This window comes from Rhinopithecus roxellana, chromosome 8 (genome assembly GCF_007565055.1).
Source record: "Rhinopithecus roxellana isolate Shanxi Qingling chromosome 8, ASM756505v1, whole genome shotgun sequence".
In the NCBI taxonomy this organism is placed as follows: Eukaryota; Metazoa; Chordata; class Mammalia; order Primates; family Cercopithecidae; genus Rhinopithecus; species Rhinopithecus roxellana.
This window is the reverse complement of record NC_044556.1, coordinates 98,747,934-98,772,487: the sequence shown is the minus strand read 5'-3', so window position 1 is coordinate 98,772,487 and position 24,554 is coordinate 98,747,934. Positions and strand designations below refer to the sequence as shown.

General features: G+C 39.2%; 1 protein-coding gene across 4 annotated transcripts in view; it reads left to right on the top strand.

The window, feature by feature from the left end:
- The window catches only part of TARBP1 (TAR (HIV-1) RNA binding protein 1), an 84,388-nt gene that overhangs the window by 2,592 nt on the left and 57,242 nt on the right, over positions 1-24,554 (top strand). For all 4 annotated transcript variants that reach the window (XR_004058825.1, XM_030936172.1, XM_030936173.1 and 1 more), the window contains exons 2-9: positions 3,923-4,020; positions 5,447-5,516; positions 8,984-9,132; positions 10,936-10,988; positions 12,640-12,737; positions 16,167-16,302; positions 17,256-17,352; positions 18,849-18,938. Coding sequence is in view for 3 of the 4 variants with exons in the window: in XM_030936172.1 (XP_030792032.1) it covers positions 3,923-4,020; positions 5,447-5,516; positions 8,984-9,132; positions 10,936-10,988; positions 12,640-12,737; positions 16,167-16,302; positions 17,256-17,352; positions 18,849-18,938 (791 nt within the window). In the remaining variant the exon portion in view is untranslated. The remainder of the gene's footprint in view (positions 1-3,922; positions 4,021-5,446; positions 5,517-8,983; positions 9,133-10,935; positions 10,989-12,639; positions 12,738-16,166; positions 16,303-17,255; positions 17,353-18,848; positions 18,939-24,554) is intronic.

Sequence of the window (24,554 nt, the reverse complement as noted above, 5' to 3'; positions counted from 1 at the left end):
TCTCAGTTATATAATAAAATATATTGTCACAGTTAAAATTTTGGTTAAATGCATGTTCAGCATTTATACGGTTATGACTGTAAATGCTGCTCACAGGTGATCTATGTAGGAAACTGATCATTTTTCTCTTCCTGCAAGTTTTTCATGTAATTTTGACGTTTTAAAATGTGTTTGGTTCTTTCTATACTTACCACGGATTCCTTCTTAAATTCTTAACCAGTTGACTAAATCTTTCCTCTACAGAATCAGATCATCAGAGGTTTTATACATTTTCCTAAAGAAGCTTCTCTCAGAGTCCCCTTACATGCCCAGATGTGGCAGGTTTCTCCCTGTGCCTGGTGCACAGACCTCACGCTTACCCTGGGATTCCCTTCACCTGGGTGTGCTGTTGGATCTCATTTCCTGTAGTTCCTATTTTTCTCTTTTTTGCTTTACTCACTTGTCAGTGCAGTGCATTCTCTAGCAGTTTCCTGAAATAGGATTTTTTTTGAGGTCTTGTTTGAGAATTCCATCAAATGCTCCTTTATGTCTGCCATCATGTTTTTCTCTCATTTCCATTTGACACTTTTGGAGTTTCTCTCCTGAAAATCCCCATCTGCTCATCTGTTTATGCATATTGTTTACCTTTTCCATGAGATCTTTTAGCATATTAATTATAGTTACCTGCAAGTTTGATACCCGGACCATCCAAGTTTGGCTTTGTTATCTGTTGTAGTGTTTGGCTATGGAGTCGCTTTTTTTATGTCTTACTGTAATAACAGTAGAGATGGAAGTAAATATTTCTGCCTAGGGATAGGCACCCTTACTTTGTGGCGTTGAGTTAGTCTAGTTTGTAGTTGAGCTGGGTTTGGCGTTGGTTGCTATATTTGTTTTCAGTGCACTCTACAAACTTTTCCCAGGTGGATTTTGTGGCTACTTGCTTAGCTGAAGCCTGGAATCCCAGCAGGTTTTTCTCCAGCCTGGGAGGCCTGTGCCACAGTTGGAGGTCTTCAGTCAAGGCTTTGTCCATCCCTCGGGTAGACTGCTGATGCTTGTTCCTTGGTGCAAGAGATGAGGCAGGGGCTTTTCATTTCTTCCACTGCGGCCTTGTATTAGGCCCCATGTGTCTGAGCATCAGCATTCCTGCTCTTTCGCTGTCTCTGCTCCCTCTCCAGTGGCAATAATCATTGCCACCTACTTAGGGGTGGGTTTAGTTTCCTGGCCCTCACCTGTGGCAGCTGTATCCGGCATGTGTCTGTGGTAGGTCTTGGGTGTAGTGTCCTGCCCTCCTGCAGCAGCTGCAGACCAGCTTTTTGTCAGTGCAGGATATCTGGCAGTAGGGGGTTTTCTTCCCCTTCCACAGCATAAGATGCATTTGCCTTATGTCAGTGCAGGGTGAAGGGAGCAGGTTTTCTGTTCCTGCCCTAGAGGCAGCCAACTTTTGCCTGGTATGAAGTCAGGGACAAGGGTGAAAGTGTGGGGGGGTTTCCTGCCCCTCCACAAGGGGCAGACAGCTTTGACCTCCTGTCGGAGAAGGATCCAGAGGGGCAGGCATGTTTTGGCAGTTGATCACCATCTTGTACTCCTGCAGGGCATGGCTGGGCCTCTATAGTTAGTCCTGCTGCCCTAGGTGCCTACTCTGGGGATCTCCTGCCCTGGTCACAGTCTCTCTTGAGAGCACCAGGGCAGGCTTGAAGAAAATTGCTGGTAAATGGATGTGGACTCCTTCAGCAAGCTGTCAGGCTAGCCCACCTTGGTCTTTAAAAACTTGTCAAAATGCCATTTTTAAAACTGCTTTTTGGGTGACCATGTCTTCCTCCTGCGCCAGAGGTAGAACAGTTTGTGTGGCCTTTCCATTCTTGGAGCGGCTTCCTTCCTTTTGGAATTCAGACCACCTGGTTGCATTGTGACCTTAGCTCTGATGCTCCCCCCACCCACCGCACAACAGTTTAGGATTTTGTAGACTTTTTAGCCTTTCCTCTTTGTATGACAATAACGATCTCCTGTGGTTTTCTATATCCTAATCAGCAGCTGAAACCATACATGTCTACATGCCTTTATTTTGTCCTCACATTTCATTGATTTTTTGACTGAGGGTAGAATTCGAGCCTGGAAGATATTTCCATGCAAAATTTTAAAGGTATCTATTGTCCCAGAAGCTAGAGCTTCCTCTGTTGAGAAATCTGAAGCCGTTCTGAATCCTGTTTGTTTATACAGGAACTATTTTTCTCTATGGAAGTGTGTAGGATCAGTGGCTCTAGCATTCTGAAATTTCACAGTTTTGATAGGTGTCTATTTTCATCCTTATGCTGGGCACTTGCTGGACTTCCTATGCAATCTGGAAATCATGTTCTTCAGTTCTGGGAAATTTTCTAGAATATTTTGTGGATAATTTCGTCCTTTTCTGTTTTCTGTTTTTTTTTTTAGATAGTGAACTTACTGGACTTTCTTGAAAGCATCTTTTCTCTCCTAAGGATTTTCTGTGATTTTGGATTGAGTTTTTTTTTTTTTTTTTTTTAGACAAATCCTCGCTCTTGCCCAGGCTAGGGTGTGGTGGCGTGATTATAGCTCACTATAGCTTCAAAATCCTGGGCTCAAGTGATCCTTTCATCTCAGCCTCCGGAGAAGTGGAGATGATAGGTGTGTACCACCATGCCCTGATAATTTTTTAAATTTCCTTGTAGAGACAGGGTCTTGCTATGTTGTACCAGGCTGTTCTCAAGCTCCTGGTCTCAAGCAGTCCTCCTGCCTCAGCCTCCCAAAGTGTTGGGATTACAGGCATGAGCCACCATGCCTGGTCAGAATGTCCCCTTTTTAATAATATCCTGTTCTTATAACAGTACTGTTTTCTTAAGATATTACTGAAAGCTTTTTTAAAAGTTTTCTTTTTTTTTTTTTTTCTCCAATTTCCTCCTCCTCCTCCGTTTATTTTGGTCTTGATCTTTAGTGTAGAGGTTTCCCCAACTGTCTGATGATTTTAGATCCCTGTTTATGTTTAAGGATAAGAAATCAAAATTGGGTTTAAAGCTCTAAGCCCATGAGTGGTGCTGTTGACTGAACTTCACCATAAGGTGATTTGGCCAAGCCATTTCACTAGGGAATCTCGGATGTATTTTCAAGTCTTTCCTCCTGGGCTGGCCAGATTGTGCAGAGAACATCTTCGGTTGTCTGATGCATAGTGAGGGCCTGGCCAGTAGTATTCTGGGACCTGAGGGGACAGGTAGAAAGGAGTCTCAGCACCCAGGGTGCACACATGTTTGCTGAATCCCCTTTGTCAGTAAGACAAATGTCTGCTGTGTCCTGTGCCTCCCAATTTGGAGACCCACTATTTTACCTTCTCCAGAAAAGCAGTTCTAGTCTTTTTGCTGTTTAGGGCATAGGAAAGGGGCCTGGGGATGTGACTGTTTCTTAAACACTGAACACATGCTCTTTAGTTTGGCCTCGCTTTTCACTCCACTTACCAGAAGTAACTTTTGCAATCACTTCCTTTGGTTCAGGGGGATTTTGCAGTGTAAATCAAATTGTTTCCTGGCTTTCCCTCAACTTAAAATTCTCATGACTTGAGTCAACTTGGTTTTCATCTGATTTTCACATTCTGTATTTTACTGCTGTTGTCTGCCACCTGTGTCCTCCATTCTTTTGGGGTTTTGCCCTTGAAAAATCCTTTACTGTTATAGTGAGATTCTTAGGGAGAGAAAGTAGAGTTTATATGTGCAAATCTGCCATTTTTACTCAGAACTCCAAAACAGTAATCCTAGTGTTAAAAAAAAAAAATCTCCCTCAGATTCCCAAGCCCCCTCCCCATCCAGGCTCTGATACAGGGGCATCTCCATTATTAGAGAATATATTTGGTAATAGTAGTATTATCTTAAGAACTGCTGTCATTGAGAAACTTATGAAATTTGCAAAGGAAGAACTAATTTTCTTTTTTAAACCATATCAGGCCCAAGTCTGTTTTGGTGGTCTGAGAAGAAAAAAGATGAACTTCTGAAGTTTTGGGAAAATTATATTTTAATTATGGAGACTTTAGAAGGAAATCAGGTAAGTGTTTTTCTATTTTAGCAAATCCTACAGTAGATAACAATTTTTATTTTTTAAAAACATTCATTAAAAGCAATACAAAAAGACCAACTCAGATATAGCTGGTGATGATAGAATCCAAGTATACTTTGTTTTCTGGCATAAATGCAACTTAGAGTGTAACTTGTTTCAGTAAGTTAAGGAATACTTTCAGTTGACCTAAATTATTCAAAAATTTGATCTTCCCTTGCCATTCTAAAACTTTAACATTTATCACTATCAGTATCACCCAAATGGCTTGTTACAAAGTATAAATTGCCATGCCTTATCCTCAGACTTTCTGGTTCAGTAGGTCGGGGTGGGGCCTGGGACTTTGAGTTTTTTTATTTTTGAGATAGAGTTTTGCTCTCTCACCCAGGCTGGGGTGCAGTCGCATGATCTCAGCTCACTGCAACATCCGCCTCCTGGGTTCAAGTGATTCTCTTGCCTCGGCCTCCCAAGTAGCTGGGACTACAGCCACGACACTGGGTAATTTTTGTATTTTTAGTAGAGATGGGATTTCACCTTGTCGGCCAGGCTGGTCTCGAACTCCTGACCTCAAGTAATCCGCCCACCTTGGCCTCCCAAAGTGCTGGGATTACAGGTGTGAGCCACCGCACCTGGCCAGGACTTTGAGTTTTTTACAAGTTCCCAGGTGATACGTATGCTGCTGTTCTGGGAACTCATGGGTTTGAGAACCATGGTTTCCATTCTGCAAGTTAGGGACCACAGAGGTGCCGGCCATCTGTGGAGTCATTGTGTCAGTCCAAATGTGCACCAAATCTTGTTTGTGGACTTTAAGTAAATAATTACTTATATGTGCTAAATGTATATAGATGCAAGGAGGAGGAATAAAGAAAAAGCATTTCTAAATTCAAATTAACTTTTATGGTTTTCTTTAATCAGTAGGTCCATAAAACCCCCATTATTTAGAAACCCAAATTTATCCGTATTTTGAAGGATATGTAAATTCTCGAACAAACGTGTCAGCAACTTTGGCTACATGGTATTAAGAACATGGAACTCCGAATTGGCCCTTCTAAGTGTGTGCTGCCATGAACACTTGAGTAACGGAGAAGACATTTCAGTTTTTTTTTTCTCTCTTTGCAATATCTTAGTATTGGCAGTCCTACCTGTCTCCCAGGACAGTTGAGAATGCTATGACATGATTTATGATGATCACTATATAAATGGCAGACTTTAACGTAGCTATAATGTGGTTATATTCATTAGCTTTGCCATACTCAGTCTTACATACCTGAATCATACTATTGTTTGAAAAACCGGATAAATCAGGCTCTTTCTACATATGTTTTATAAGAAGAGCTGCTGTTAAATAAAGAGATGAAAATTGCCTATTTTTCAAGATGCATTTTCATTTCATATGTTTTTTTGCTCTTATTTTTAGATACATGTTATAAAGCCAGTTTTACCAAAGCTAAACAATCTGTTTGAATATGCGGTGTCAGAGGAAAATGGTAACGATTACTTTTATTTTTTAAATAACATTTATGGTTTCCCCCCGATTTTATAACTAACTCCTGTTCATTGTAGAGAATTTTGAAAAACCATAAAAGTGTATATCTTGTAATGCTGCCACCAAGAAGTAACAGCTATTACCATTCCAGATACATACCTGGATCATGTTGTTCATGTTTATCTCACTTAGCATAATAACTATATCCGTCTACTCATATCCTTAAATCGTCTTTAAGAACACAATTTTGGGCCAGGCATGGTGGCTCATGCCTGTAATCCCAGCACTTTGGGAGGCAGAGGTGGGAGGATCACCTGAGGTCAGGAGTTCAAGACCAGCCTGGCCAATGTAGTGAAACTCCGTCTCTACTAAAAATACAAAAATTAGCCGGGCATGGTGATGTGTGCCTGTAGTCCCAGCTACTCAAGAGGCTGAGGCAGGAGAATCACTTGAATCCAGGAGGCGGAGGTTGCAGTGAGCTGAGATTGCGCCACTGCATTCCAGCCTGGCGACAGAGCAAGACTCTGTCTCAAAAAAAAAAAAAAAAAAAAAAAGAACACAATTTAAAATAGCCACAGAATTTTCTATAATTTAGAGATATGGTTAATTTTTTAAACTGTTGATGATGGAAAATTTCAAACATTTATAGAAGGAGAAGAGTGTGTGTGACACACCTACCACTCTCTTTAATAATGATCCCTTCATGGCCAGCCTTGCTTAGTCTATCCTATGTAGCCTTTCCTGCGCCGTTCTCACTAAATGGTTTTGAAGCAAATCCCTAGCTGTCCTATCATTTTATCTGTGAATATTTTAGCACATTTCTTTAAAAGATAAGGACTTGTTGATAGGGTTTCAATGATGACATAGTCTGTGGTTTTAATAATTGCTCTTTTTTTTTTTTTTTTTTTTTTTTGAGATGTGGAGTCTTGCTCTGTTGCCCAGGCTGGAGTGCAGTGGGATGATCTCAGCTCACTGCAACATCTGCCTCCCAGGTTCAAGCAATTTTTTTGCCTCAGCCTCCCGAGCAGCTGAGATTACAGGCATGCGCCACCACACCTGGCTAATTTTTGTATTTTTAGTAGAGATGGGATTTCGCCATGTCGGCCAGGCTGGTCTCAAACTCCCGAGCTCAGGTGATCCACCTGCCTCGGCCTCGCAAAGTGCTGGGATTACAGGCGTGAGCCACGGCGCCTGGCCAATAATCGCTCTTTGGTATGAATATATCTTTTTAACTGCTTCCCATTCTTACTCACTTAGTATATCTTTTCCAGTGTTTGTTAGAGTTACTTTTTTTAAGTTTTCAGTTATTGTTCTGTATCTTGTACTTCTTAGGAAGAGAAAATTCCAGGATATAATTTCAAATATTGTTTATAAGCCCTTGATCACTATATTATGAGAGCTTTTTAGGAGCTACACAGGCTGGAGCTTCCTAAATGTATCTTAATACAATTAAGTTTAGATTAATGAAATAGCTAAATGCAGCCCAATAGTGTTTTGGCCTGTGTTCATATGAATGATAAAATGCGACATTATTGTGTTTACACATGAGAATTAACCTGGGTAAATGGTTTTTAGTGCCTACTCTAGATAATTACAACTTGACCCCTTAGGAATTGAGCTTTATTCAGCTGATTGCTGTAGTTGTTTTCTGATACACTGGGATTTTTTCACAGACCATAAGCATCTATAGTTGCACCTGGGGCTAGAATTTAATTGAATCTTGTGACTTCACTTAGGCATTTACCATTAAAACGATGCTCTTATTACCACATTTTGCCCACAGCTCTTGGCAAACCAAATCAAATAGTAGTGACTGATTTTGAAAAATTACCTTTGCCGAAGACTTGAACAGGCATCTTGGTGTAAATTACAAATAATGGATTAATTTATTTATAGAATGTCGTGAGTTAAAAATGCTGAGTATTTTTCTCTAATATAATTAAAAGATATTTCAAAAGAGTTAGAAAAATATCTCTAAGATATTTATTCCATGTTTTTTATTTGCTCACTCATTTATATATTTACTGAATAAATATTTACTTAGTGTCCAGTACATGCTATTAGGTTGGTGCGAGAGTCATTGCAGTTTTTGTCATTTTTTTAATGGCAAAAAACGCAACAACTTTTGCACCAACCTAGTAATTACTGGGGGTAAAATGGTGAGAGCGATGTGGTATTTTTCACCTGACTTTTGTGTTTTCCATGAAAAAATAGTTTGATTGTAAGGTATATGAGGGGAACAGACAAGGAGCTGATGAAATGGACTAATGGGTGAGTGGGGTAGTCAGGGAAGGCCTGTCTTACGATGACATCTAAGCTAAGAGTCCAGGCTGAGGAGGCACCACCTGGGGCGCAAACCCTGAGATGGGAGCAGCTGTAGGGGGCAAAACAGAAGGACCAGTGAGGCTGTAGCAGAGTTGGTGTGTGGAGCAGGGGATGAGGTTGGAGTGGCAGTCAGGGTCAGTTCATGCCTTGTTTGGACTTTATTCTAAGAACAATGAGCAGATGTTGAAGGATTTTAAGCAGAGGCGTGACAATTTCATATTTCTGTGTGAAAAATGGATTGAAGTGGGATAAGAGAAGAATTAGTTGAAACTATTCCAAATCTGAAGTTCCAACCTGCATGCGTGGGGTAATATTTAATCTTTGTACACTGTAGCAGTTATAGCATTTATTTACAGTCTTTCTTATTTTTTCAAACCTCTGCCTCCCAAGTTCAAGGGTTCAAGCGAGTCTGTGTCTCAGCCCCTAACCACCCCCCTGCCCCAGTAGCTGGGATTACAGGCATGTACCACCATGCCCAGCTGATTTCTGTGTTTTTAGTAGAGATGGAGTTTTGCCATGTTGGCCAAGCTGGTCTTAAACTCCTGGCCTCATGTGATCCACCTGCCTTGACCTCCCAAAGTGCTGGGATTACAGGCACAAGCCACTGTGCCTGGCCCATTTACAGTTTTTCAAAATGAAGCTGCCTGAATACGGAATACTGAATACCAAAATTATTTTGGTTAACATACTCATATGTGACTAAAAACAGGCTGGGTGCAGTGGCTCCTACCTGTAATCCCAGTGCTTTGGCAGGCTGAGGATGGAGGATCACTTGAACTCAGGAGTTCAAGACCAGCCTGGGGAACATTCTGAGACCACGTTTCTAAAAAATATTTTAAAAATTGTCTGGGCATGGTGTTGCGTACCTGTAGTCCTACTAGGAAACTGCTCAGGAAGCTGAGGCTGGAGGATCACTTGAACCCTGGAGTTTGAGGTTGCAGTGAGCTAGAATTTTGCAACTGCACTGCAGTCTGGGTGACATAGTGAGAACCTGTCTCTCAAAAAACAGTAACAAAAACTTTTTTGTAGTGTTATAATGAAGTTATTGTGTTTGTCTGTACATGTATTTATTTACGAGTATGTAGTCTTGATGGTGAAACAAAGACAGAAGCAGATGTCAACATTAGATGTTTATTTCCACAGGATGCTGGCTCTTTCACCCATCCTGGCATATGTGTATTTATAAAAGAATGTTTGAAAGTGAAAACAAAATCCTGACCAAAGAAGGTGTTATCCATTTTTTGGAGCTGTATGAAACAAAGATTCTTCCATTTTCACCAGAATTTTCTGAGGTAATGACAGCCTATCCCCTTCCTTCCTCCCATTGTTGAAAGGTGAGAGGTAAAAATACACTAGGGTTCTATATCAGCAAGTAACGTTTTGTTGATTTGCATCCAACAAATCATATTTCTCTAAACCCAGCTTTCCTATTTGGAAAAAAGCTTATGTTGTTTCTCAACAAGCCAAAAGGTAGAACTGCCTGCATTATTACCATTGTGAAAAAGTAGTTCTATATTATCAATATTCAGAACAGCGTAAGTCAAGAATCGTAAGCGTAAGTCAAGTTTTCACCATATGAAAACTGGTATAGAAGCTATCAGGTGATGCTGTTCTCACGGTTCTGAGCCACTGATGACTGTTAATCGTTTAGCGATGCTACTTCTCCAGTTCTGACTCAATGAATTGCTGTTGTCTACTATGATTGCCTTCTGAGCAATATTTATTAGAATCTATACTTCCATTTGTCAGGAACTACACAAGGCAGAGACGGTGGGAGTTAGAGCTATGATTTTAAGTTTTATATTTACAGTGCCATATGAGTCCCATGATGACTTCCTTAGGTAATCTACTTCTCATTTAGAGGTGACAGAAGTCAATTTTTTTCTTCTTTTTCTTTCAATAGGTTTTTTTCTTTTCTTTTTTTTTTTTTTTTGAGATGGAGTCTCACGCCTGTCGCCCAGGCTGGAGTGCAGTGGCGTCATCTCGGCTCACTGCAGCCTCTGCTTCCCAGGTTCAAGTGATCCTCCTGCCTCAGCCTCCCGAGTAGCTGAGATTACAGTTGGGCACCACCACACCTAGCTAATTTTTGTATTTTTAGTAGAGACAAGGTTCTGCCATGTTGGCTAGGCTGGTATCGAACTCCTGACCTCAAGTGATCCACCTACCTTGGCCTCCCAAAATGCTGGGATTACAGGCGTGAACCATTGTGCCTGGCTGCTTGCTGCTGCTTTTTTTTTTTTTTTTTTAAAGAATGATTGAATTTATTTCTCAGATAGTGATACAATTTTTTTTTTTTTTTTTTGAGACAGAGTCTCACTCTGTTGCCCAGGCTGGAGTGCAGTGATGTGATCTTGACTCACTGCAACCTCTGCCTCCTGGATTTAAGGGATTCTTATGCCTCAGCCTCCCAAGTAGCTGGGACTACAGGTGCACGCCACCATGCCTGGCTCAGTTTTGTAATTTTAGTAGAGACAGGGTTTTGCCATGTTGGCCAGACTGGTCTCAAACTCCTGGCCTCAAGGGATCCACCCGCCTCAGCCTCCCAAAGTGCTAGGATTACAGGTGTGAGCCACCACACCCAACCTAAGTCAGTTTTTTCTAATTGTTTTAGTATGTGCTATGCTGTATTGATATGCATCATGTTTCTACATTCTATTATTTGTGTACTTCATGTAAGCTTGCTTTTCTGACCAGTATCTAATAGTAATTTTTGAGTATAATTTTTTCCTCTTTATCCTCTAGGCATAGGGGCTTAAGTTTTCTCTTGAGTATCTTTTTGGTTTTTCTGTCATTACCTTTATTTTCTAGCATATGTTTCTTCTTTGGATTCCTTCCTTCTTTCTTGACCCAACACATGAACTCTCTTCTTGGTATGGCATACATTTTAATCAGGTGGGAACATTCTGTACTTACTTGGTTTTTCTGGTAGAATTAAGCTTCCTCTCCAGGACCATCAGTAAATTTAGCCTGCAGCATAAGAGATCAGCTTTGCTTATAGCAGGTCTTCTGTAAGCCTGTGTAGGATGTTCAGTCAGGGAAGCTGACTTCAAAATTGCATTTACAACTAAGTTTCAATTATGTGTCTTTTTTTTTAGTTTATTATTGGACCATTAATGGATGCACTTTCAGAGAGCTCTCTGTATAGCAGGTAAAGAGACATTATGTTATGATGTATTTGATACATTTTCATGTTAGGAGACCTGACCAGATTGTTTAATGCATTTGGCACATACGGTATGTTGCTGAATAGACAGTCAAGTTTTTCTTATTGTGTGGTCCTTTTCCTGTTCGTTATTCTTGCATTCTGATTTGCACCAAGTGTTTCTCCTTTCTTTTTTCTTGTTTCCTTTTTTCTGCCTTGAGCTCCTCTATTCTTGGGCTGTTGGAAACTGTCTTCTGTAGCTCACTTTCTTCTCCCTACTGCTGCTTTCTGCCCTCTTGGAAGTTGTAATGACTTTGGCTAACCAGTGCTTTAAACTTATTTTCCTTTTTCTTTTAACTTAGTTTCACACAGAACAGTCTTGAGAATAATCCAAAGAATTCTCATTTCCCTTTCATCCATATTCCCCAAATGTTAATATTTTACTGCATTTGCTTGATCGTTGCATCTCCCTGTGTGTGCATCTTTCTTAGCTTTGTCTACTGACCAGACTTACTTATTTATCTTTTCCGATGCCTGTCTATGCGTCCATCCATCCATCCATATTAAGAACCATGAATTCACACCAGGACGTCCAATTTCAGTTCAGTACTGCAGGGTTCATTCTAACCTTTTCCTTTCCATATCTGGCAGTGGCTGCTGTTATTCATCCTGTCTCTACTTACAGGCCACAGTTATATTTTGAAAAGGTTGACAATGAGAAGTTTGTCAGGATTGTACCTTAGCCTCATTTTTTTGAGCATCATTTATGACTCTTGAATTCTCATCATCAAAAATCTCCTCTGTTCTTGAAATTGTTATCTTTCTAATATTAACTAAATTTATAGTTGCGTCTTGAAACAGAGCTACATCACCCCACCAGCCAATTTCTTGAAACATTTTTAATTAATCTGTGCCACATTATATTAATATTTAGTCCTGTTTAATAATATTGAAAGAGCATAGCAACACTTGATTTGCCAATTATTTTTAGTTTTCAAATAACTCATTACTATTGAATAGTTTTCTGTAGCAGTTAGACAGCTGGAGAGCAGTAAAACCAATGAAAAGATCTTAGTGTTTTCTAAGAGTTGACAAACACATTTATTATGAAATGTCTTCAGTTTTCTAGCACTCTAATGTGTTCAATTAGCAGATAATGTTCCTGGAAGAAACATATAACAGGAAAAATGTGACTTTAGTAGATGTTAACAATTAGATGCTCTTGCAAAAGTAATTTATTACTAATATATGTCTTTGTTATGAATGTTACTTCTTTTATTTTAGACGTAAAGATTTAAAGTCATTGGATTACATGTTGGGAACAATAAAATATAATTTAAAATTATCATTTCAGGCTCTTATTTTTTATGATACTATTTAGCAAGATTTATATATGTGGAAGGGAAAGTGTCACAAAAAGGAAATCCTCAGTATAGTAGGTTATTATCTCACGTCCATTTTCCTACAAGGTCCTGATGTTTCTATAATCAGAAGGATTCTCAGAATTTTACTGAAAAATGAAATGCAGGTTCAGAAAAATAAGACTGATTGTTTTATTGTTGAAAGACTTTTGGGCCATGGTCCATTTAGGCTAGTTTCAGTGTAATCACTTGCAAATAAATGTTAAATATTTGTTTTCCCCCGTCTCTGTTTGTAGGTCCCCAGGCCAGCCGATAGGAAGCTGTTCTCCATTGGGACTGAAATTACAGAAGTTTTTAGTCACGTATATTTCTCTTCTTCCAGGAGACATAAAGAGTATGTGTCAGTAAAGGGTTTTTTAATAATGCATTAGCTTGCAATTTTTTTTTTAGCAAATTAGTTATAATCACCATCAACTATTATAATAAATATTTTCAAAATGATTTCCTTTTCCAGGATATGCGTATTTTCTCAGAATTATACAGTATCTTTTTTGAATTCACACTTTAGTCATTGTGTATGACATATTACCAGTATTGGCATGAGTAGCATGGAGGTAATTTTAGAAGGTGTGCTGCAATTTAGCCGTCTTTTCTAATTGTTTACTATTCAGTTTCAAGAATTAGTAAAATATATTCAAGAAATAGGGAACCTGGTTTTAGGAAAAAGTAGTAAACAGAATACTCATTGTGGCAAGTTGTCCCTTTATAGATGCTAACTTAGGAAGATAAGAAAGAAAAAATAAGCCAGGTGCAATGGCTCCCGCCTGGAATCCCAGCACTTTGGGAGGCCGAGGCAGGCAGATCACCTGAGATCAGGAGTTTGAGACCAACCTGGCCAACACAGCGAAACTCCATCTCTTCTAAAAATGTAAAAATTATCCGGGCATGATGGTGTGTACCTGTAGTCCTAGCTACTTGGGAGGCTGAGGCAGGAGAATCACTTGAACTCAGGAGGCGGTGGTTGCAGTAAGTCGAGATAGTGCCACTGTACTCTAGCCTGGGTGACAGAGCAAGACTGTCTCAAAAACAAAACAAAACAAAACAAAAAAACACTTGTTTTATGTAAGACCTTGTCCTAGAGCCATCCCCATTCTTCAGGTTCATTCTAATGAGGTAGGTGGGAAAGCAGAGCACAAAAGCAGTGTGATTTTTGTTTGCTGAGCAGCAGCAGGACCTACTCTGCTTTGTGACTCCTTGTGTTACTCCCACTTTTGTGATTTATAAAGTGAGCCTAGGTATGAAATACGTATTTTTTTCTTTTGTATTTAATCTGGCAAATAGGATGACAAGATGGCCAATAGTAATGTCTATTCAAACGTCAGAAAAAAGGGAAAATATGGTCTGTATATCATGACTTTAAATTTATAGAAAATTGATTGTTTTGATTACTTTTTCTTTAAAAAAATGAGTTAATGGGGAAGATGGGGAAGATAACTATTAGAGTCATTCTCTCTTTTTTTTTTTGAGATGGAGTCTTGCTCTGTTGTTAGGCTGGAGTGCGGTGGCATGATCTCAGCTCATTGCAACCTCTGCCTCCTGGGTTCGAGCGATTCTCCTGCCTCAGCCTCCCGAGTAGCTGGGACTACAGGCGTGCGCCACCACACCCAGCTAATTTTTGTATTCTTAGTAGAGACAGGGCCATATTGGCCAATATGGTCTCGATCTTTTGACCTCATGATCCGCCCGCCTCGGCCTCCCAAAGTGCTGGGATTACAGACATGAGCCACCACACCCAGCCTAGAGTCATTCGTTAGTTTGGTAGATTTCAGGAGTTTAATTAAGCATCTGGGCTGCAGCCACATGGGGATGAATTTGTCAGCCACGTTGCTGCCTCGCATGTCAGTAGCACATGTGAGTGAAATGATGTCGGTCAGGGCTTCCCAGAATTTGAGAGCCGGGTGTTTGTGGTCCAGGACCAGGCATATCACAGATGCTTGGTAAATGTGTTGAGTCAATGCGAAATGGAAACTTGGCCATTGCCATCTTCCCAGTGTCATGAGTGAAGTGTTAGGCAAAAGATGAGATTTACTGGATTTAATTAGTGCAAATGGAAGAAAGAAAAATTGAGGCCAGGAGTTCAAAAAGAACAATTAAAACTTTCATTCACAGTTACTTAGTCATTTTTCAGTCATGTTTCCAGTGAATATGTTCTGTATATTCGGAATGTCTTTCATACTAGGTATTTCAAAAGATAGAAAATACACATAATGTCCTTTTAGGAGCTTCTGAGGATTTCTTAAAAGTCATTCTACAACTATGTGAGAAAACAGACATTTTCACTAACCTCATGAGTTGAGGGTCCTTAACAAATCACACATTAGCAGAGAGGACAGAATGAAGCACTATCCCTTTGTATCTCAAAATGGAAATATAAATGATAGTCATTAAATCCAAGGTAGTCAAGAAACAGCCTATGAGAAAGATGTTACTGTTTGCAGATACTAGAGGCCACTAACCATCAATACTTCCTATCCTGTTTTTCCTTAACATCTCAAATAGAAGAATGGCTTCTAATCATAAGCAATTTATCTTTTACCAGCCAGGTGTGGTGGCTCACGCCTGTAATCTCAGTACTTTGGGAGGCTGAGGTGGGCAGATCACCTGAGATCAGGAGTTTGAGACCAGCTGGCCAACATGGCCAAACCCCATCTCCACTAAAAATACAAAAATTAGCTGGGCATGGTGGCACATGCCTGTAATCCCAGCTACTCGGGAGGCTGAGGCAGGAGAATTGCTTGATCCTGGGAGGCGGAGGTTACAATGAGCCAAGATCGAGCGACTGCACTCCAGCCTGGGCAGCAGAGTGAGACTGTGTCTCAAAAAAGAAAAGAAAAGAAAAAAAATTACCTTTAAAAAAAAATATAGCTCCATGGGTATCAGAATCCCTATAGTATAGTAGAATACTTACTAAAATAGAAATGAAATTAAATTAACTTTCTTTTACAACGGCTTTATTGAGATAGAATTCACCCTTTTAAACCATTTGATTCAGTGGTGTTTAGTGTATTCACAAAGTTGTACAGCCATTACCACTGTCTAATTCCTGAATATTTTGATCACCCTCAAAAAGAAACCCCAGGCGTAGAAATAGTCACTTCTCATTCTCCTCTACCCGTAGCTCCTGGCAGCCACGAATCATCTTTGTCTTTATAGATTTGCATATTCTCAACATTTCATATCAGCGGAATCATACAATACGTGGCTTTTTATGTCTGGCTTCTTTCACTTAGCATAGTGTTTTCAAGGTTTATCCATGTTGTGGCATGTATCAGCATTGCATTCCTTTATGTAGCTGAATAATATTTCACTGTATAGATATTTCACATTTTGTTCATTCATTTCATTGGTAGACATTTGGATCGTTTTCACTTTTGACTATCTGAGTAATGCTGTTATGAATGTTCATGTACAAGTTCTCTTGGATATATACCTAGAAGTAGAATTTTCAGTTCTCTTGGATATATACCTAGAAGTAGAATTGCCAGATCATGTGGTCAGTCTGTTTAAGTTTTGGAGGAACTGCCATACTGTTTTCCACAGTGGCTGCACTGTTTTACATTCCCTCCAGCATTGTGGGGGTTCTGGGTTCTCCACATCCTCCCAACTCTGATTATTGTCTGTCCTTTAGATTATAACCATCCTAGTGTGTGGGAAGTGGAGCGTCACTGTGGTTTTCACTTGTATTTCCCTAATACCTAATGGTATTGAGCTTCTTTTCGTGTGCTTATTGGCAACAATGATAATTTAAAACTTTTTCTTTCAGGTAACTTCCTATTGAAGTTTATTCGGAAGATGACAAGTAGGCATTGGTGTGCTGTTCCCATTTTATTTCTATCTAAGGCTTTGGCAAATGTCCCAAAATATAAGGCCCTGGGTATAGATGGGCTTCTTGCTCTCAGGTAATTTACTCTGGATATGTACTTGTACGATTATTTGCCATGACTTTCCATCAATGTATATATTTTTCCCTCTGCTTTAATTGACAGTAAATGGAAATAGTTAATATTGGCATTGGGATGTTTGAGCTCTTAATTTTACATAAGAAAACAATTTAAAAAATACATTATTCATATAGTTGAACTTACTTTGTTTTACAAATTACTAGTTTAAATGTGTACTGATGATATATACTGTTGAATTTTGACCTCTTTAAATAAGGCCAGTAAGTTTTTTTTTTTTTAATTACATTTGTAGGTAGAAAACTAAAGATAAAATATCAAACAATAATATTTAATAGAAAGTATTTCAAAAATGTTGGTAAAAAGGAATTTGAGGAGATGAAAAAAAGAAAAAGTATTTCAGTAAATATAAACTTCTTTCAAAGCATCTTCATTTGTAGTTTCTTTTGTTTTTTTTTTTTGTTTTTTTTTGAGCTGGAGTCTTGCTCTGTTACCCGGGCTGGAGTGCAGTGGCGCGATCTCAGCTCACTGCAATCTCTGCCTCCTGGATTCAAGCAATTCTCGTGCCTTCACCTCCTAAGTAGCTGGGATTAGAGGTGTGCACCATTACTCCCAACTCATTTTTGTATTTTTAGTAGAGATGGAGTTTCACCATGTTGGCCAGGCTGGTCTCAAACTCCTGACCTCAGGTTACCTGCCCGTCTCAGCCTCTCAAAGTGCTGGGATTACAGGTGTGAGCCACTGTGCCTGGCTTGTAGTCTTAATTTTAAGAGACTTGTTTCATAGTAAAATTGAGCTCTAATAGAGGCCATAATGGGAAATAACGGCTTTAAAATTGTGCTGACTTTCTGCATTAGAAATTGTAAATGTTATAAATCAACTTGTTGATAATCACAGATGATCAGAATTGTCTTTGGGAATACGGAACCACATTTTTTGTGTTTCGATGTCAGGGATGTTATTCATTGCACTATGATCACACATCAGATTCTCCTGAGAGGGGCAGCCCAATGCTACCTTCTTCAAACAGCTATGAATTTGCTAGATGTGGTAAGTTTCTCTTTTGTTACTTCCATTTACAAGTCTTTCTTAGTGAGTGGTTGTACAGAAATGAGTTAACATAGCAGACCTATGATACTACCATTAGAAAGGCCTGCTTGTAAGGTTGGCCCTTGGCTGGCAATGGGACCTTGGATTTTGGGAGGATTTACACTATCCTAACTGCTAAGAGTGGCTTATTGTATCTAAAGTGTTTGTTCATTGTGGTTTATCCTGAAAACCTGCTTTCTTTCTGGGAGTCTGGAATTTCAGTATGTGTGAGGCAAAAGGTATCTGCATGACCACGTCCCTGTAAAAGCCTGAGGCACTGAGTCTCTATTGAGCTTCCCTGGTAGACAGACTTTCACTGTGTTGTCACAGCTTGTTGTTGGGGGAGCTAAGCGTGTCCTGGGTGGCCCACTGGGAGAGGATTCTTGGAGCTTATACCTCGTTCCCTTTATACTTTTCCCCTCATCTTCCCCTGTATCGACATTCAAGGAATATATATGGTGAATATTCTGTGCTTTTTACAAAGCGTCAATAAACATTGCTTACTACAGGGGTCAGAAAACTCTTTCTGTGCAGTGCCAGGTAGCAAACATTTTTTAAGCTTTGTAGCTGGCTTTATGATCTGTGTTGAAACTTCTGAACTAAATAAACAGGCGTTGACTATGTTCCAACAAAACTATTTACAAAACAGGCCGTGAGTAGTTTTTGCCAATGCCTGGCCTAGATAGAGCAAGGTATCATCATTCAAGATGCACAACCTTAAGGGAATGAAAGACCTAGGTGGTTTTCTTAGTCGGGGTCATTTTTATGGCATTGAAAATAATCACTTTATTTTTTCTGAGGCAGAGTTTTGCTCTTGTCTCCCAGACTAGAGTGCAGTGGTGCATTCTTAGCTCACTGCAACCTCCGCCTCCCAGGTTCAAGTGATTCTCCTGCCTCAGCCTCCCAAGTAGCTGGGATTACAGGGCACCTACCACCATGCTAATCTTTGCATTTTTAGTAGAGATGGGGTTTTGCCATGTTGGCCCGGCTGGTCTTGAACTCCTGACCTCAGGTGATCCACCCGCCTTGGGCTCCCAATGTGTTGGGATTACAGGCGTCAGCCGCTGCGCCTGGCCTCACATTTTGATTGAAAGTAATTTCTTCTTATAGAATGGTGTTTTTTTTTGTTTTTTGTTTTTTAAGATTGTGACCATCTTTAAGATAGTAATGTCAATTTTAAGTTTCAATTTTAAGTTAACATGGTATCTTTATGTTAAAAGTTGAGTAATATTTTCTTTTTATTTTCTTTCTTTTGATTTAGCTAATGATATTTGCTTTCTTTTGATTTAGCTAATGATATTTGCTTTCTTTTGATTTAGCTAATGATATTTGCTTTCTTTTGATTTAGCTAATGATAACCTACTTTAAATAGTATTAATTGGTTGCCTCCACAGTGGTTTTATTCACTTAAACATTCTAATATGAGTAATTTTTAAAACCTTTCCTGCCCTGCCCAGGAGAAAGTGTCACTTTCTGATGTCTCAACTTTTCTCATGTCTCTGAGACAAGAGGAGTCCTTAGGACGAGGAACTTCATTGTGGACAGAGGTGAGATTGAAGATAATTTAATAAAGTCTTTGAGAACTATAAAACATGATTTTCTTAATGAATTTCTGAGTAACCATTTATATAAAATATAATGATTGCTTTGTTATCTGTCAACAGAGACTTTGAAATATTGTATATTTGCTTTGAGTGGACTTAACTAATTCTGCTAAGATGCTTATGGAGAGGTGGGAGAGAGGAAAATGTTTGCAGTAGAGATAGACGTATTTAGAAGAAAATCTTTACTTGCTAGTGGGCAGATCTCAACTCTGGATGAGATGCATTAGGAATAATGACGATGTTAGACTCAAACACAGTAAGTGACACAAACTCCTCTTTCTCTTTTTTCTGTCATTGAATGGCTCCTTCCTCCCCTCCGTTGTCCAGTCCTTAACGTTTTGGTAATTCTGAGTTTGTTCTGACTTTTTGCATCCAATTCATCATGAAACTCTCCTGTCTCATAAACATCTTTCCTCTTCTCCATGCCCTGCTGTGGCTCTAGCTCAGACCCTCCTCATGCGAAGCCCCTTGTGATGATGTCTTGTTGATGTTGTGTCCCTGGCCTCCAGGCCTCTTACTATGCCACCCTTTTCCTCAGGACTCTTCAGGGCCAGCCTCCTCCCTCTTTTTGTAAACCACGGGATTTAGTTGATATGACTGAATTTGGTGCTTATTTGTTGTGTATGTGGTTCAGTTCTGATCTTTGTCCCCTCTGGGTTATATCGTGTTTGAGAAATGAAGAAGGGGCAAATTGTGGCCTTTAAAAAATGGAGTTTTATTTTCTTGATGCATCTAATTATATGGAATTTGAAAAATGTAGAACCATATAAAGAAAATAGAAATGATCTGTAATGCCTACCATCAAACTAAATTCATATTTTTTTGTTTAGTTTTTAATTCTTTTTCCCTATGAATATATGTATTCTCTTACTTGCTATCTCATTATAGATAAGTATATGTGTATTTACAATGATACAATCTTTCTTAATATAGATTGAACTGTTTTAAATTTTATTTTTTTGTATTCACATAGGAGCATTTTAACATGTTGCTAAGTAATTTTTCAAGATGTAGTAAAAATTCAGTTGATTATATCTTGTAAAATTTATTGAATTAGTTCCTTTTCTTGGACTTTGTTTCAAAGTTTTTGCTTTTATAAATAACATTGGGCTGGATGCAGAGGCTCATGTCTGTGATCCTAGCACTTTGGGAGGCTGAGGTGGGCAGATCACTTGAGGCCAGGAGTTAGAGACCATCCTGGCCAGCATGGCAAAACCCCGTCTCTAGTAAAAATACAAAAATTATCCAGGCATGGCGCTGCATGCCTGTAGTCCCAGCTGCCTGGGAGGCTGAGACAGGAGAATTGCTTGAACCCGGGAGTCGGAGGTTGCAGTGAGCTGAGATTGTGCCACTGCACTCCAGCGTGCACGACAGAGTGAGACTCTGTCTCAAAAAGTAAATAACATTGGGAGGAACTTATTCCTATATGTTTTTATTTATACCTGTTTGTTAGGATAAGCTCATAAAATTGAATTTTGCTGTATTTCAGTAGTTTTAAGGTTCTTGATATAGATTGAGAGAGGTTTCAAAGTATGACAGTGGACATCCACTTTATCTACAGTGATGCAATACCAAATGTATCAGCATGGTAAATTCTTTGCCACTTTGGTAGATGAAACACAGCATTTGGTGACTTTATTTGCATTATTCTGATGACAGTTTTTTAAAACATTTTTTCATGTCTTTGTAGTATTTCTTTTGTGAATTGTCTGTTACTGTCCTTTCCCCATTTTGTTTTGGGATTTTGACTCTGTCTCAAAAAACAAACAAACAAAAATAAATAAATAAAAGGGTATTGACAAGTTGTTACACCCATTGCAAATAACTTTTTTTTTTAGTTCCTTTTTAAAAAATTTAGCTTTGCTCACTGAATGGGTAATGAATTTACGTGATTTGAAGATTAAAACTATTGGTCAGAAGTGTCTTATTATTGTTTTGCTCTTCTATCCTGCCTTGATCCTTATCCTACCCCACCTTATCCCTAAACAAAGGTGTTTTTGATATAGACTCTGCTTAGTACCTGGCAAGTTTTCATTAAAATATGTATTCATAGTGATTTCTTTATCTCAGTAGGCAAAGACCCTTCTTAGTCTTTTTTGTAAAGTAAAGCTTGCATAGTATTTTGTAAAGTAAACCTTGCGTAGTATTCCATCTGGTGGTTGTACCATTGTTTATTCAGCTTCTCCCATTGCCGAACTGTTGAGTTGTCCAGTCTTGTGGCTTTTACAGACAATGCCACAATAAATGAATAGTCTGCAGAATGGAGTCCTAGAATTGGGATCAGTGGTCAGAGGTTGGGCGACTGTGTAATCTTTCTGGGGATTGCCGAATCTCCGTCCATAGTTTCCTATGGCTGCTGTAATAAATTACCACGAGCTTGGTGGCTTAAAATAACATACATTTATTGCCTTACAGTTCTGGAGGCCAGAAGTCTGGAATCCGTTTCACTGGTCTGCAATTAAGATTCTGGCTGGCCTGTGCTTCCTTGTAGGGGCAGGTCCGTTTCCTCATCTTCTGGAGCTGTATTGCTTGCATTTCCCGGCTTATGGTCCTTTCTCCATCTTCAGAACCAGCAGCCTGGCATCTCGAGATCTCTGCTTCATCTTCATATCACATTCTTCTCTTCTGTTTCTGTGGCCAAATCTGCCTCTGCCTTCCTTTTATAAGGACACTTAGGATTACATTGGACCCCCTCAAATAATCCAGCATAATGTCCCCATCTCAGAATACTTAATCTGCAAAGCTCCTTTTGCTGCATAAGGTAACATTCACAGGTTCCAGGGTTAGGACCTCGGTATCTCTGGGGCCTACCATAGGGTTGCAGGAATTTCACAGGGTATGATAGTTCCTGTTGTGAAGCAGGATTTTTTACCAATCTGGGAAAACGCATTTTCCCAGATTGGTAAAAAAGGATGGGAAAGGGCATTTCAGTGTAACTATAAAAAAAAGGATGGGAAAAGGCATTTCAATGTAGTTATAATTTACCATTCTCTTATAGTTTGTAAGTTTGGGCATCTTTTCAGTTTCATTTTGATTTTTGATTTTGTTCAGTTTTTTTCCTGGTAGCTTTTTACTCTGAAAAATTTTAAAAATTCTTAGAAGAATATAATGAACTCTTATGTACCCATCACCCACCATCTACGGTCTTTTTTTTTTTTTTTTTTTTTTCCGAGACAGAGTCTCGCCCTGTTGTCCAGGCTGGAGTGCAATGGCGTGATCTCGGCTCACTGCAACCTCCGCCTCCCAGGTTCAAACGATTCTCTTGCCTCAGGCTCCCAAGTAGCTGGGATTATAGGTACCTGCCACCATGTCCAGCTAATTTTTGTATTTTTAGTAGAGACAGAGTTTCACCATGTTGGCCAGGCTGGTCTCAAACTCCTGACCTTGTGATCTGCCTGCCTTGGCCTCCCAAAGTGCTGGGATTACAGGCATGAGCCACCGCACCCGACTGGCCCATCTTCTTTGACCCGAACCTCCTACTCTCCCTTCCTCTCCCAATTATTTTGAATCAAATCCTATCAAATCTTATTTTTCATCTATAAGTATTTGAGTATGTACTGCTAAAAGATAAGGAGTTTAAAGGGCTTAAAAATAAGCCCTTATCACACCTAAAAAAACTAACAGTATTTTTAAAATTTATTTTATTTCTGTTTGGTCAGATGTCCAATTGTGTTTGTTCAGGTATTCAAATAAAGCCTATTCACTACAGCTGATAGGCATAGCTTTAAAATTGTGGACTGTAATCCGGCTGGAATTTATTTTGTTGTATGGTATGAGTTGTGAGTTTTAAAAGATAAAATTCGTGTAAAAATGCTTTAGGCTGCCTTTAGCCCGTATTAAATGTAAATATCTACTGTTACCAATAATGTCTTTTCGCCCTGGTTTAAGGAGTGAGGTGTTTGCCTGTTGTATTGTTTATTTGTTTTTAAGGAACCAGCTGTTAGATTTCTTTGTCTGTTCCCCTTGATTTTTCGGTTCTGTGATGCTTTGGTGTGTTTTTGTCTTTGACTCTCCTTTGGTTTGTTTTGCCTGTCTCCTGATGTCTTGGAGTCATTTGTTGAGAACTATGTATTGCACATCTCCCACAGGCCACGCACTGTGCTGAGTGTTGGGAATACGGTGGTCAGTGAGAGAAACGTGTTGACTACCCTCAGGAAGCTTCTAGTTGGTTGTTTATAGCTGAATCCAGATTTCAGTTCTTTTTTTTTGTTGGAAAGCACTTACATATATGTATATATATTTTAGTGTAGATGCGACTGTATCCTATAACTTTTGTACATAGTGTTCTCATTATCTAAATATCTAGTTATTATGTTAAGTCATGTAAAGTCATTGATATTCAGTCATTTTAAACCTGTAGAAATGGCTTTTTTTATGTAGCTCACTCTAAATAGCTTTTTAATTAATAGACTTTATTTTTTGAAACAGTGTTTGGTTTCCAGAAAAATTAAACAGAAAGTGCAGAGAGTTCCCACCAGGCATGGTGGCTCATGCCTATAATCCCAGCAGTTTGGGAGGCCCAGTAGGCTAGATCGCTTGAGCTCAGGAATTTGAGACCAGCCTCGGTAACATAGCGAGACCCTGTCTCAATATATTTTAAAAATAAAGTAATAATGTAAAAAAAAAAAAAAAGTACAGAGAGTTTCCACATACTCCCATACCACTCTTCCCATCCCTACATACAGTTTCCCCTGTTGTTAACATTTTGTATCAATGTGGGTCATTTGTTACAATTCATGACCCCCATATTGATTACTATTATTAACTAAAGGTCATAGTTCACATTAGGGTTCACTCTTCACATTGTACATTCCATGGGCTTTGACAGACATATCATATACACAATAGTCTCACTGCCCCCAGAAATTCTCTGTGCTCTGCCTGTTCATCCCTCCTTTCCCCCAAACCTTGGCAGCTGATCTTTTTACTGTCTCTAGTTTTGTCTTTTCTGTAATGCCACATAGTTGGACTCATACAGGACATAGCCTTTTCAAATTGGCTCTTCTACTTAGTAATATGCATTTAAGGTTCCTTCCTGTGTTTTCATGGCTTGATAGCTCATTTTTTTTTAGTGCTGACTAAGACTTCATTATCTGGATGGACCACCGTTTATTTATCCATTCACCTACTAAGGGACACCTTGGTTGCTTCCAGGTTTTGGCAGTTGTGAGTAAAACTACTGTAAACATCTTTGTGCAGGTTTTTGTGTGGACATAACTTTTCATCTTATTTGGGTAAATACCAAGGAGCACAGTTGCCAGATTGAGTGATAAGATTCTGTTTAGTGTTACGAGAAATTGCCAAGCTGTCTTTCGAATCGTACTAGTTTGCATTCCCACCAGCAAAGAATGAGAGTTCTTACTGCCCCACATCCTCTTAGCATTTGGTTTGTCAGTGTTCTGGATTTTAGCCACTCTAATAGCTGTATAGTGGTGTCTTACTGTTTTAATTCCCAATTCCCTGAACATAGATGATACTGAGCATTTTGTATATGCTATTTACCATCTGTATGCCTTCTTTGGGGGAGGTGTCCAGTTCTTTTGCAAATTTTTAAATTAG